The sequence below is a fragment of the Epinephelus fuscoguttatus genome, linkage group LG20, assembly GCF_011397635.1.
Source record: "Epinephelus fuscoguttatus linkage group LG20, E.fuscoguttatus.final_Chr_v1".
In the NCBI taxonomy this organism is placed as follows: Eukaryota; Metazoa; Chordata; class Actinopteri; order Perciformes; family Serranidae; genus Epinephelus; species Epinephelus fuscoguttatus.
The window spans coordinates 31,166,516-31,179,151 of NC_064771.1; the positions used below are offsets into that span (position 1 = coordinate 31,166,516).

Here is a 12,636-nt window from a genome sequence, read left to right on the forward strand (position 1 = left end):
CAAGTCAACCGACAGCATGTTCAGAGATCATTTCAAGTATACATACCCGGGGAAAGTGACCACACGCACCCGCAGAAACTTTCGCTGACCAAAACTGAGATCCTGAATCAGCTGCTTTAACCGAGGTATTCAAGAAACACCTCTTATTTGGCCCATTGAAATGGCATGAAGGGGACGGCCGGCCATTCATATGCTGATGAGCTGGCACAGATACTGTGAACTCAACCAATACGGTGATCCAAGTCTGGACTTTCACTGCAACAAGTGTGAAAATCTACAAGTGATTCAGTCTTAAGATGTCTAAAATCTAATCAAATCAAACCCTTCTCATCAGTGATAGAAAGTAATCAAGTAGATGTACTTAAATACTGTAATTAAAGGGGAGTTTACACATTAAAGGCTGATTAAAAAGTCTCTAAAAGCTCTACTGTGTTTGTCAAGGGTGTAGCCATGAATTCAGCAATGAGGGGGCCAAATCTACCAGGGGGTCTGGGGGGCCAATTCAAAATGAGAAAACTTGCTTCCCATTATATTATTTATTATAAGCAAGTACAACTATATAGTATACTACCCTAAAACTTCAATTAAAAGCCTTGTCTTAATTAAACGCCCAGTGCCCTTTTACTAGCACGGAGTAGCTACACATGATAAACGCCTGTCTCAATTAAACGCCTGATCTGATTCTCAAGCAGTTCACTTTTTAAAGCTCTCCGGGTACATAAAAGCGGGTTGTTGGCGGCTTTGTCAAATTATGTGTCGATTCCTCGATTACCCTGTGATTGATTGATTGATTGATTGATTGATTGATTGATTGATTTTTATTTATTTACGTGTCATGCCACAAGTGGCCCATCCCACACGGGATTACATGACACCAATGAAACACAGAAAAAAACAAAAACAAAAAACATTTCATATGTGACTTCCGGTACACATAACAAACTGTGAGTTATTAGCCCTTTTTAAACAGGAATTGTGCAAATTTGCAGGAAAACCCAATCAGTCTTCGTTCAGCATTGGCAGTATAAAAACAAAATCGGGGAGTGCAGCAAAATGCCGCCTGCCTACTTTTGTTCATACAGAATGCGCCTTTTTCGGGGCAATGGGGGGCGTGAGCAAGTAACAAACCATGTAGCTCAGCGTGTGACGTAAACAGTGACGTGGGAGGGAAGCCACGGCTGGTCAGTCCTACAGCAATTATCATGTAAGTCGGCCCGTCCTTCACCGTCCCCGTCATCTGACGGTTAATGGCCTCTTCGTTTGCGAGGGCGCGCAATTCCTTGTCTCCCCAGTTGCTCATCTTTACAGTGTCTGTCAGGGTTGCGTTTCCCTCTTGCTACTAGCTGCTCGCTAATTCCTGCTATCAGCCGTTTCCTGTTTATCCACTGCCAGTGACTCGCAACAGCTCCTGCCACAAGTCATCAACAGCTCCTCTTGTGGCGGAAGGCCGCCTCGGTCTTTATAAACCTAAAAAGTTCTGCTAATATGACTACCCTACGAGGTGGAAAATTGGGCACCTCGGATCAACTCGCCAATCCGGCTCTGTGTGTCTAAACGTTCGCAGCCTGCCGGCAAAACAGCCTAACATTCGCGGAAAATCTGGCAGTGTAAAAGGGGCTACAGATATTCCTTTAGTCCATAAGCGTCCTCAGATCAAAAGAACCAAAAGGGTTTTCATAAAAAAATCAATCCCAGTTGTGAGTATTGTTTTAACAAGATAAAGTTTTGTCTGTCTGCCGGGTAGCGTAATCCTCGAGTGCTGTAACTCTCTGTCTCTGACGTGCTGTCTGTCGGAGCTAGATCAAATGAATGATTCCTACCTGATATATTATCTGAAGCCTGATTTTTCTACAAGTAATATTCATACTGGTTTAAATAAACAATGTTTGTATTTCCTGATCTTTACTGAGCAACAGTTCTGTGTGGAAGGAATTAAAGGCCTGTCCCAGTTATGGGCCTGTTGATTTAATTGATTTAGGCAAATAAAAATAATATAATTGAAGTTTTACGGTATCTGAATGTACAATAAATGAAAGCTTGTACTGTCTATATAAATCACACACATAAATGACTGACACCTTGCTCTGACTTCACACGAGCTGTCTGAGAAATATAATGATATAATAATAATATGCCATTTGCTCAGGCACAAGGACAATGGAATTATTGTAAGTGTTGTTGTTCACTGAGTGAATGTAAGATAATTAATTACAGGTAACACAGAGACCACACAATAGGGCTGCTACAAGCTCCCTTCTTTACACTGCCTTTGTGTGTGTGTGTGTGTGTGTGTGTGTGTGTGTGTGTGTGTGTGTGTGTGTGTGTTTTACACAGAACCAAACAACTGCAGCATTATGCCACTCCAGTGTGGGACTTCAGAGAGCATGCCAGCACCACAGAAGCAACAGAGGCTTGCGGTTGTGATGTGTAACACTACAACGCTGACCTCTAGTGTGACACATAACATAGGTGTTGGCAGCACTTTCTCAGATTGTGGTGTCTTAGGGTCTGTCATAATAGCGTGCACTGGGGCCTGTTATAACTACCTTATGCCACTGTTCCCTGACTTCACCGTCTTCCAAATTTGTGGACATTTCCACATGCTGTTCTTCTTCTTTGAGTTAGCTGCTAACTGCTTTTAGCTGCTTTTTAAATCTCCTGGTGATGATCACACACATAACACGTCGTCAAAACATCATACCTATTCCATCCCTGGTCCCGTCCTGCTGGCTATCATTTTTATACTAAAAAAATTTACATTAAAAAAGTCTTTTGGTGCTCCAGAAGAAGTTTACCTCAAACGATAGTCGAACACTAATAGTTGAAAATAAAAGAAAAAGCTGTCGGTGTGAAGTAAAGAAGAAGTGAGCTTACCAGACTCTCTGTGGCCCGTTCCTCATCTCTGCTCACGGCTAACATGTCAACACTACTGTGGCTGCCTCTAGCACAATAGATCTGAGTCTCTAAACAAACTGTTGAAGGTTAAGCTGCATTGTGGGTAATTTAGGCTGTTTGTTTTAAGGAGGAACAACAATGTGTGGAATAAAAAGACACAATCGCTGATTCTTCTGCATCAGTTTTGATCATCTTTGGCTGAGGCTGGCACATTAAGGCTACATTAGCCTCTACTAGCATAACACACCATAAACTCACTGAACTCTTGTCAGACGAGCGTGTGGAAAATCCCTCTTGGTTCTTTTTGCAAACGTAAATTGTTGTATTATTCTTTGTAGTATAAATCTGAAATACTTTTTCTTTTACCAGCTCCATTTAATGCTTCTTATACTTGTACTCCATGAGCCTAAATTCAGAGGAAAATACTGTAGCATATTTTTTCTCCACTAAATTAATCTGACAAACTTTTTTGGAGTAGGATTTTATAGACAAAACATGTAATGCATTTAATAGATTAAAATACCTAACAGCAGTAATTTAACTAACTTTGAGAATAAAGATTTTAGTATAATGGATCACATTTTGTAGTGTTCAGTAAGCCCATGCAAAATCCTTTCACACCTTTATGAATTCAAGCCAACATGAGATCTTATTGCTGCTTGTGGGCATTTCTAAGACAATGGATCTGCTCTGCTCATAGGTTTTATATTTCAGGAAGAGCGCATTTAAAGTCAGGATTTCATCAGTAAAACAATAAAAACAGTGGTGGTACATTCACTCGTATTGGGCTCAAGTGCAACTTTGACTAAATGACACTTTAGTTGTTATGTATTTGTCACCACTGGTCAAAATTCCCATCCACTGAAACTGCACAGAACCCCAAAGTGTAAATCCCCTTTATTATGTTCACACTTAATGAGCTTCACCACAAAAATGCTAATAACTAATGAAAGTAAGATGAGCTCTGGTTCTCCTGAGAACAGGAAGTGAAACCGTTAAGATATTATAGGACGATAATTTTAGCTGTATTGAGATTTCAACTCTGCTGCAGCACTGTGCACATGAGCAAATGAAAGGGGTCCCTCACTTTCTGGCCATACAACCCCCTGTCATAAGTTTCATCGCCTCCTGAGAGGACATCACATGTTGGTTTACTGCAACTTATTCTTCATTCTGTTTAACTTAGACCTGTTGTCCTCGTTCGTGGACACTTTTTTGTGCCATCTAGTGGTAGTAAGACCACAATACACTAATTCACGTAAAAACAAGATGGCAGCCATCTCTGCAAAGTCAGTTTACAGTCGATCCCGACACAAAAGTGGACAACGTCCAAAACCTGATCAAATGGTTTATGGTTATTCATGATTATTAGTTTTTTTATTTGTAGTTTGATATGACAACAAATTTGACCAATTTCAGCAACAGTAACAAGCTAAGACACTGTTAATTAGGAAGTACTTGTTTGAAGACATTGGAACTTTATCATTTAATTTGAGGGCACTGTGACTTTATTATTGTTGATAATGGCGTCGGCCCTAAAAAATCCATATCGGTCTATCCCTAATCTCAAATAGCTCGGAGAAATTAAAAATACAGTCCAAACAAAAGTTCGGGTCTCAGGAGGATATGTCGATAGGTAGAGGGAAATTTAGTTTTATTTAAATAAACAAATAAATAAAAGATTCTTAAAAAGAATCTGGAAAAATACTACTTTGTGTGTCATAACATCCTCTCTCCCCTTTCTGTTAGATACAGATTTATAACCCCCTTGAAACACAGGTAATCTCCATTTCACTAATAATGCTACTACTAACTGGCTTGGTACGTGATGATTTAAATACAGGGGTGGGCACAGGACACACATCACCCTCAATATTTAGTACATGTACATTTGCCCCCTGAATAAAGACACAAAAGTAGCAGAGGACTTTTGCTTTGACAAAATCAAAGACATTTACACTGTACATTAATGCAGGAAATTCAAAAATTGGTGCTCGAAACTTCAACAGAATGCAGGAAATTAAGTTTTTGATGATCTACATGTCCAAACCTGTGTCCTATTATATAATCAGGAATACGCGTGCAAACATTGACCCTTCTTGTGAGAAATGTCATCACACACCTGCAACGCATGCGCATATGTTTTGGTCATGTACATCACTGCATAACTACTGGACTGTGATTTGCAACACTTTGTCTAAGGTAACTGGGACACTTATGGAGCCTAATGCAAGGACAACTCTGTTTCTCTCAGTTGCCTTTGCCTAAGTTTGGAGCAGATCTTTTAGCTTTTGTAACATTGGCTAGACGTCTAATATTAATGAGATGGAAATGGAAATGGAAAAAGAGATTGTCAGTCATTTAGAAAAAATCGGACATACATTGAAAGGCTCTCCCAGGAAATTTAAGCAGATGTGGGGACCGTTCTTTGCCTATGTGGAGAACATTACCTTTCCAGCTGTCCCTAAAAATATCCCACTTAATCTTGTCTGTTTACTGTGGTAAGCCAAAGTAATTGTTCACTGGAGCTTAACTGCACGGTTTTACATGATCAAACTGCGCCCTCTGCTGGCTGTAAAATCACAGTGACACATTTTGATCTCATGCTTGAGTAAGACCAGCACAGAGTGATGAATGAAAACAACACACAAGTAAAATTAAAAAGAAAACCTTACCTGCTCAGTGGGAGGTTGATCTGGAGATGTGGTTTGATTTTTCTGCTCATGCTTTAATGTGTCATCTGGAGCAACAGGAGCAGGAAAGGTGTCAAACTCTGGGATGTTTATCTCTGGTATGGTGTCATATATGGGTGAACTAGGGGGTAAAGGGAAGTCCATGTCCTCATTTTCTTGTAAAGTCTGTTGTGCTTTATCATCCTGCAGTGAGCTCTCTGACTGTCCATTTTTGACCTTTGGCACAAGATGAGGTTTTGTATACAGTTGCATGTTGTCAGTATTTGGAGGTTCAGAGGGAAATGAACAGCCTTCTGTTGAATCATGTGTTTTTATGTTATTCTGACTGTTTGAGGAGTTCCTGGTGGTTTTTCCATCCTTCAGAGTCTCACAGGGCGTCTTCACATCTGGTATGTTCTCACAGAAACCAAAAGTGGAGAACCTGTATGTCTCTCGTGAAGCATCCTGAGCTGATACGTGGGTCACTTTACGTTTTGTTACATTAGCCATATCCACTGGCTTACTGTTAGTCACACGCTCATCTGAATCCAGCTTATCAGGTCTAGGAGGGTCTTCAGTAACTGATGGGAGCTCCTTCACATACTGCGCAGGGACATAAAAAGGTTTGGCATTCTGGTCTTTGCGGACGTGCCACCAGTGTTCATTGGTCTTGGAGACCAGGATGTAACTTTCATTGGGCTTAATGGACACAAGGCGACCATCCTTCGCTGTGTACTCAAATGCATGTTGCACCAACACCAGCTCCATGCTCCGGTGCACCCGTGTGGCCTCTGTGCTACTGCGGATACAGCGTTAACATCTTGGAGCTGCAAATAGAGGAAACGTGAATTTGGTGTGGCTTTTAAAAAGCAGTCATAAATGTCAGTCAGTGGCTCTCAGCTCGCTGTCACACACTTCCATCTATGGACACACGCTACCTCTTTTCACCTTGGACCCACATGCAGTGTTAGCAGAAGGGACCCCACCCTTCTTACACAGCAGAAAGTCACTTTTGTTTATATATCCCAATAAGACAAATCACAGTGTGCCTCAGGGGGCTTTACACTCTCTACAGCATATGGCACCCTCTGTCCTGAGACCCTGTCTGCAGCAAGATTCCCTGACTTATAATGACTCTTTGTGTTTATTGTCGTTCTGTGTCTCCCTGTAGTCGTTTTGTAGTCATTTAGCATCTTACTGTAGTTGTTCTGGGTCTCTTCGTGTTCATTTTGCATCCATTTGTTGTCATTTTGCAGCTCTCTGTAGTCGTCTTGCACCTCTTTGTTGTTACTTTTCACCTCTTATGAGGTCATTTAGCATCTGTTTGTTGTTTGTTTGCATCTCATTGCAGTTGTTTTGGGTCTTTTGTCATAATGTTTTGACTCTTTGTAGTCGTTTAGAATCTCTTAATGGTCATTTTGTGTTTTGTCATAGTAGTTTTGTGTCTCTTGTCATTTTGCTTCTCCCTATAGTTGTTTTTTGGTCATTGTGTTTCTGTTTGTTGTAATTTTGCATCTCAATGTAGTTGTTAAGCATCGCTTTATTGTAGTTTTGTGTCTCTTTGTAGTAATATTGCACCTTCTTGTAGTAGTATTGCGTCTATTGTCATTTTGTGTCTCCCTGTAGTCGTTTTGGTGTCATTTAACATTTAATTGTGGTTGTTTTTGTCTCTTTGTAATAGTTTAGCATCTCTTTTTGTGTCAATTCTCTGCATCTCTTTGTAGCAGTTTTGTGTCTTTGCATCACTTGGTGTCATTTTGCATCTGTTTGATGAGACAAAATGAGACAAGACCACACCAGAGTGCAACAGCTAGGAAGCTGAACTCTCCCCCCTCCACCTCCATCAAACTCAGACTATTACTGCAACCTGAACTCCCTTTTTACAGTTTCACTACATCTGCTAATTACTCATCCTGGGATGAAACATTAACTTCCACATTTGTAGATTACCCACACACCCGTGAAGCTGTATTGCACTATCTATTCCATTTGCACAATAATGATTCATTGCATAATTGGTAATAATTGTTCACTGCCCTCATACTGAGTCGCTGCTTGTGTGTTTGTCATATGTCTGCCTTTTTTAACTGTAATTTTATCACTTATATTTACTATTTACTTTATACACTTTTTTCTATTCTTTTGTTTGTGTACATGTTTACACTGAGGGTGTGGGAGAAATGGTTTTTCAATCCTGTCTATGTCCTGTACATTTGGCAGACCTGACAATAAAGTTGACTTTTGATACGATACGATACGATACGATACGATACGAAGATCAAATTGTATTTTCCTGAGGGAAATTATTGTGCAGCAGTTGCAGTTCAAAGTAGGAATGATTGCAACGGCTTTTATTAAAGAGACATTGTGTAACATTTGCAGTTGTTTATTGGCAAAAATCGATGTCTGCATTCATAACTACGTCATCACTGGTGTATCATTACCTCCGCCTCCACTTATTCTCGTAAAAGGAGAATTTTGGATTTGTTTGTACACTGTGCAGGCAAGTCGACTCGGGGGGTTCCATAACGTTCCGCCATCTTGAGAATGCATCACGGGAGACGGAATCCTCGTCGCCAACAAAGCGCAAAAGGGAATCAAAAAGGCAGCGTGACCGGCAAATTCAAAAAACAACGGGTCAACATCGGGGTAGCCTTTCCCAGGTGGAGAGAGCTGCTGAAGGAGAAAGATAATGCAATCAACAGCTAACAGCTAACGGCTAACAGCTAACAGTGGCGCTAACAGCTGTTAGCGACCAGCAGCTCAGTGATGCGAGGAGAGGGATGAGGTGTGTGAGGTTGAGCCACTTGTCAGTTGGAAAGAGTGCAAATATAGAGTGTGAATCTATTAGTTTCAGTATTAATCATTGTGTGTGTCCTTGTGGTCATTTTGCATCAGTTTGTTGTGATTTTACATCTCTGTTGTCTTTTTTTGTCTTGACTGTCAATCAAGAAAAGTTAAGTCACTTCAAACTGACCCCTGACCCCTTCTGTCCCTGTGCCTGGTGGACCCCATCATGTAATGGATACGCTTTGAAATCATCACCAGAATGCTAATTTACAAGAAAGTTGAATGCAGATTGGAGTTAAGATTATGAACAAAAGGCTGGCTGAGGTAAAAGCTTCTATTTCAGTGCACAACAACAGACAGGAAGTCTCTTCCATTCGCTGCAAAACGGCGTCAACTTAAACTTACAGACAGACAGACCACTGAGGCAGCAGACTGAAATCTGCTTAGCCGCAAAACAGGAAGCTTGCACCAACCTGCTCACATTAGTGCGACGTCACCTGGCAATCTCAGTTTGCCTTATCAGGTTATAGTTTATCCATGAATCACTCAGAGTGTTTACAGCTCTTTGTTGTCTCCTAAGAAACACACAAACAAACAAACAAACAATGTCATGTTAGCAGCTATTATTTTAGCTGTATAATAGCTGAACGCTGAAATGTTGTGTTTCTGTTGTGGCCATATTGTTGAATAGTAACATTTACATTTTATTTTAAACAAGTGTAAATGAGCTTATATGTGTTATTAAAGCATATGTTCATATAAATTGTAAAACTCATAGAAAAATGCAGGATAAAATAAAATGCGTAAAATAAAAAGATAGCTAACATGGGAAAAAAATTACTTTCCTAAGCTAGGACTCATTTCCAAGTTAGATTTAACTCATGATACATTGAATTTGGATTCAGAATCATTTACAAAAGGAAGGATAAGTCAAATTTATAAGGATGCTCTTTCAAGGTAAGAAAAACTCAACAATGAGAGAAATCAAATCCTGTACTCACATACCCTGAGGTGAATCATAATCCATCAACTTGCCTGATTGTGTTTCCAAAAGTCTCCCGTCACTGGACGTCTGTCAAACAACCTTGAAGCAGTTTTGTATCTGCAGAGCCAGAGTCACAGAGCTCAGACTGCAGCTTACATGTACGTCTCTGCTTGCTCGCGATTATTTCCTGTTCTGCATGAGTGTCTGCTTCTCTACTGAAACAGGCGACTGGTGATACATTACAGCACTAAAGCCGCAAGAAATGGGAAGTCTAACTTTAACCATACTTCCCAACATATTCTTGATATTTATGCGTTCTTTTTATGGCACCTCACTGACAGGGAGTGGACTGGAAAGAGTGGCAAGGCCATGATTCATTTCAACATTACAACACAGTAATATTACAAATGTAACAAACTTTTTTTTTTAAAAAAAAAAAAAAAAAGAGGCAGTTACATATGTAGCTGTGTTTTTGTTATTTGTTCTTATTTTAAGCAGATGCTAGGCACATGAGAAAACATTTAAAACTGGATTAGACATGAAAACATTAAGACTGTAAAACCACCAGTTTGTATATTATGTTTGTTTGTATGTATATCTATTACTGCTGTCAGCTGAGCTCTGCTTCACCATTTCACGTGTATGCCCCCTGCTGGATTTACAGGTCAAATACAATCCTCAATTCTGCATTTACACTCATAATAGGTACACCTTGCTAGTACCAGGTTGGACCCATTTTCAATTCTTGTCTTGTCTTGTCATAGATTCAACAAGGTGCTGGAAACATTCCTCAGAGATGTTGCTCCATATTGACATGATGACATCACACAGTTGCTGCAGATTTGTTGGCTGCACATCCATGACGAGAATCTCCCGTTCCAGCACATCCCAAAGGTGCTCTATTGGACTGAGATCTGGTGACTGTGGAGGCCATTGGAGTACAGTGAACTCGTTGTCATGTTCAAGAAACCAGTTTGAGATGATGTGAGCTTTGTGACATGGTGCGTTATCCTGCTGGAAGTAGCCATCAGAAGATGGGTACACTGTGGTCATAAAGGGATGGACATGGTCAGCAACAATACTCAGGTAGGCTGTGGTGTTTAAACCATGCTCAGTTGGTACTAAGAGAATCTCCCCCACACCATTACACCACCAGCAGCAGCCTGAACCATTGATACAAGGCAGGATGGATCCAAGCTTCCAAATTCTGACCCTACCATCTGAATGTGGCAGCAGAAATCCAGACTCATCAGACCAGGCAACGTTTTTCCAATCTTCTATTGTCCAGTTTTGGTGAGCCTGTGTGAACTGTAGCCTCAGTTTCCTGTTGTTAGCTGACAGGAGTGACACCTGGTGTGGTCTTCTGCTGCTGTAGCCCATCTGCTTCAAGGTTGGACAAGGTGTTGTTGCTTCAGAGATGGTCTTCTGCAGACCTTGGTTGGAACCAGTGCTTATTTGACTTGCTGTTGCCTTTCTATCATCTTGAACCAGTCTGGCTATTCTCCTCTGACCTCTGGCATCAACAAGGCATTTTGGCTCACTGGATATTTTCTCTTTTTGGGACCATCCTCTGTAAACCCTAGAGATGGTTGTGCTGAAAATCCCAGTAAATACTCAGACCAGCCCGTCTGGCACCAACAACCATGCCACGTTCAAAGGCACTTAAATCACCTTTCTTCATCATTCTGATGCTCAGTTTGAACTTCAGCAGATCGTCTTCACCACGTCTACATGCCTAAATGCATTGAACTGCTGCCAGGTGATTGGCTGATTAGCTATTTGCATTAACAAGCAGTTGAACAGGTGTACCTAATAAAGTAGCTGGTGAGTGTATGTAGGTAGGATTAAATATACTTTAGTTGATAATTCTAGAACATCACATCATTAACTTCAGCCAACTGCTACAGTTGTCTAGATTTTACAATATTTCTTTATTGTGCATAAATGTGTTTACAGATGTACAAACAGACAGGTTTTGTTATATCATGCATCAAATTATAGTCATTAAATAACTTAAAGGCATTTGATTACATGGTACTATTCTATTGAAATTAACTCATAAAGTGCAGGTTGGTTTCTGACTATTTTTTTCCTTATGAGTGTGGAAGTAAAAAAGAAATAGTCATATGATGTACATGTTACTTGCTGTTACTTGGAGGCCAGGCTGAAGCCTTGAGCTCTTTGCCTCCTTCCTCGGTCCATTCCTGAGCAGTTTTTGTGGTGTGGCATGGTGCAAAGTCCTGCTGGGGGGCACTGTTACTGACGAGTGCAGTTGCCATGAGGAGGCGCACCTGGTCTGCACTGATGTTTGTGGAGTTGGGTGGAGCGTGTCAGGTGGTATCCACATGAATGTCAGAACCCAAGGTTTCCCAACAGAACATTGCGTTGTTACAAGATGTCAGCGGTGTTAATGTTTTGGCTGATCGGTGTATACACTGTAAATGTCCAGGAAAAGGGGTGGGTACACTATTGTATACTTACAGAGACCTGTCACTACACCACAGGGTGGATACACAAAAATATTCTCCTGAAGTCCAGGCTGAGCAGCCGGCTGTGGTTTTGCAGGAAAGTGTCCTATGATCTTATAATCCCTCATGAGTCATTGCTAAACAAGAGTCAACAGTGAACAGTGATAGGGTGTATCAGTTTCTCTATCCCCTCAAATAAACAAACACCTTCAGACATGTTTTTATTTACAGTACTCACCCCAGGTATCTGCATGGTGATGATAATGACATTTACATGCAGTGAAGTGAAGTCTTCACCTGCAAACATACAGCAGGCTTTTATGAATGTCTTTTACATAAGCATTTTAGTTCATGTTGTCACAGAACTAAGACGGTAAATGGTTGTAGCCTTTAACAGCTGCTAACAACACCTGCAAGTTTTAGGATCAATAGTTCCAGTGTAGATTTCCTTCATTACTCAGAAGTGGCAGAAAAGATCTCACTCGAGCAGATGGTCTATGAATTTGATTTTTTTTTTTTTTTTTTGTGGCCCAGTAAAGAATTTAAAATTAAATAACGTCTAGTGTAATGCACTCGCTTGGAAAAACACATATTTGATATGTTTTTCTGTATTAAGGAGATTATTATGTCGGAATTATTATTAATTATTATTATAAGTTATCATGTAAAAAAATTCTCAATTTTCTGAATTCAGATAATCTCATAAATTCTTCAAGAACTAAATTTTCTCATTTATTAAAAAGAACAAAATCTGATTTTTTTCATTAAATTTTTTTTTTTTTTTTTAAAAATCAGATAATCTTAGTTCAGAAAAAAAGTTTTTCTT

The 12,636-nt window shown here is 40.1% G+C and overlaps 2 protein-coding genes across 2 annotated transcripts in view; one reads left to right on the forward strand and one right to left on the reverse strand.

Annotated features, from left to right (window-relative positions):
• Positions 1–8,932, reverse strand: part of arhgap27 (Rho GTPase activating protein 27) — a 48,004-nt gene extending 39,072 nt beyond the window's left edge. The window contains exons 1-3 of the mRNA XM_049563645.1: positions 8,831–8,932; positions 5,566–6,394; positions 2,483–2,500 (exon numbers count right to left, since the gene is read on the reverse strand). Of these exons, the coding sequence (XP_049419602.1) occupies positions 2,483–2,500; positions 5,566–6,335 (788 nt within the window). The 5' untranslated portion in view covers positions 6,336–6,394; positions 8,831–8,932. The remainder of the gene's footprint in view (positions 1–2,482; positions 2,501–5,565; positions 6,395–8,830) is intronic.
• LOC125880848 (leucine zipper putative tumor suppressor 2 homolog) overlaps positions 3,871–12,636 on the forward strand; it is a 180,805-nt gene continuing 172,039 nt past the window's right edge. The window contains exon 1 of the mRNA XM_049563629.1: positions 3,871–3,881. The gene's annotated coding sequence lies outside the window, so the exon portion shown is untranslated. The remainder of the gene's footprint in view (positions 3,882–12,636) is intronic.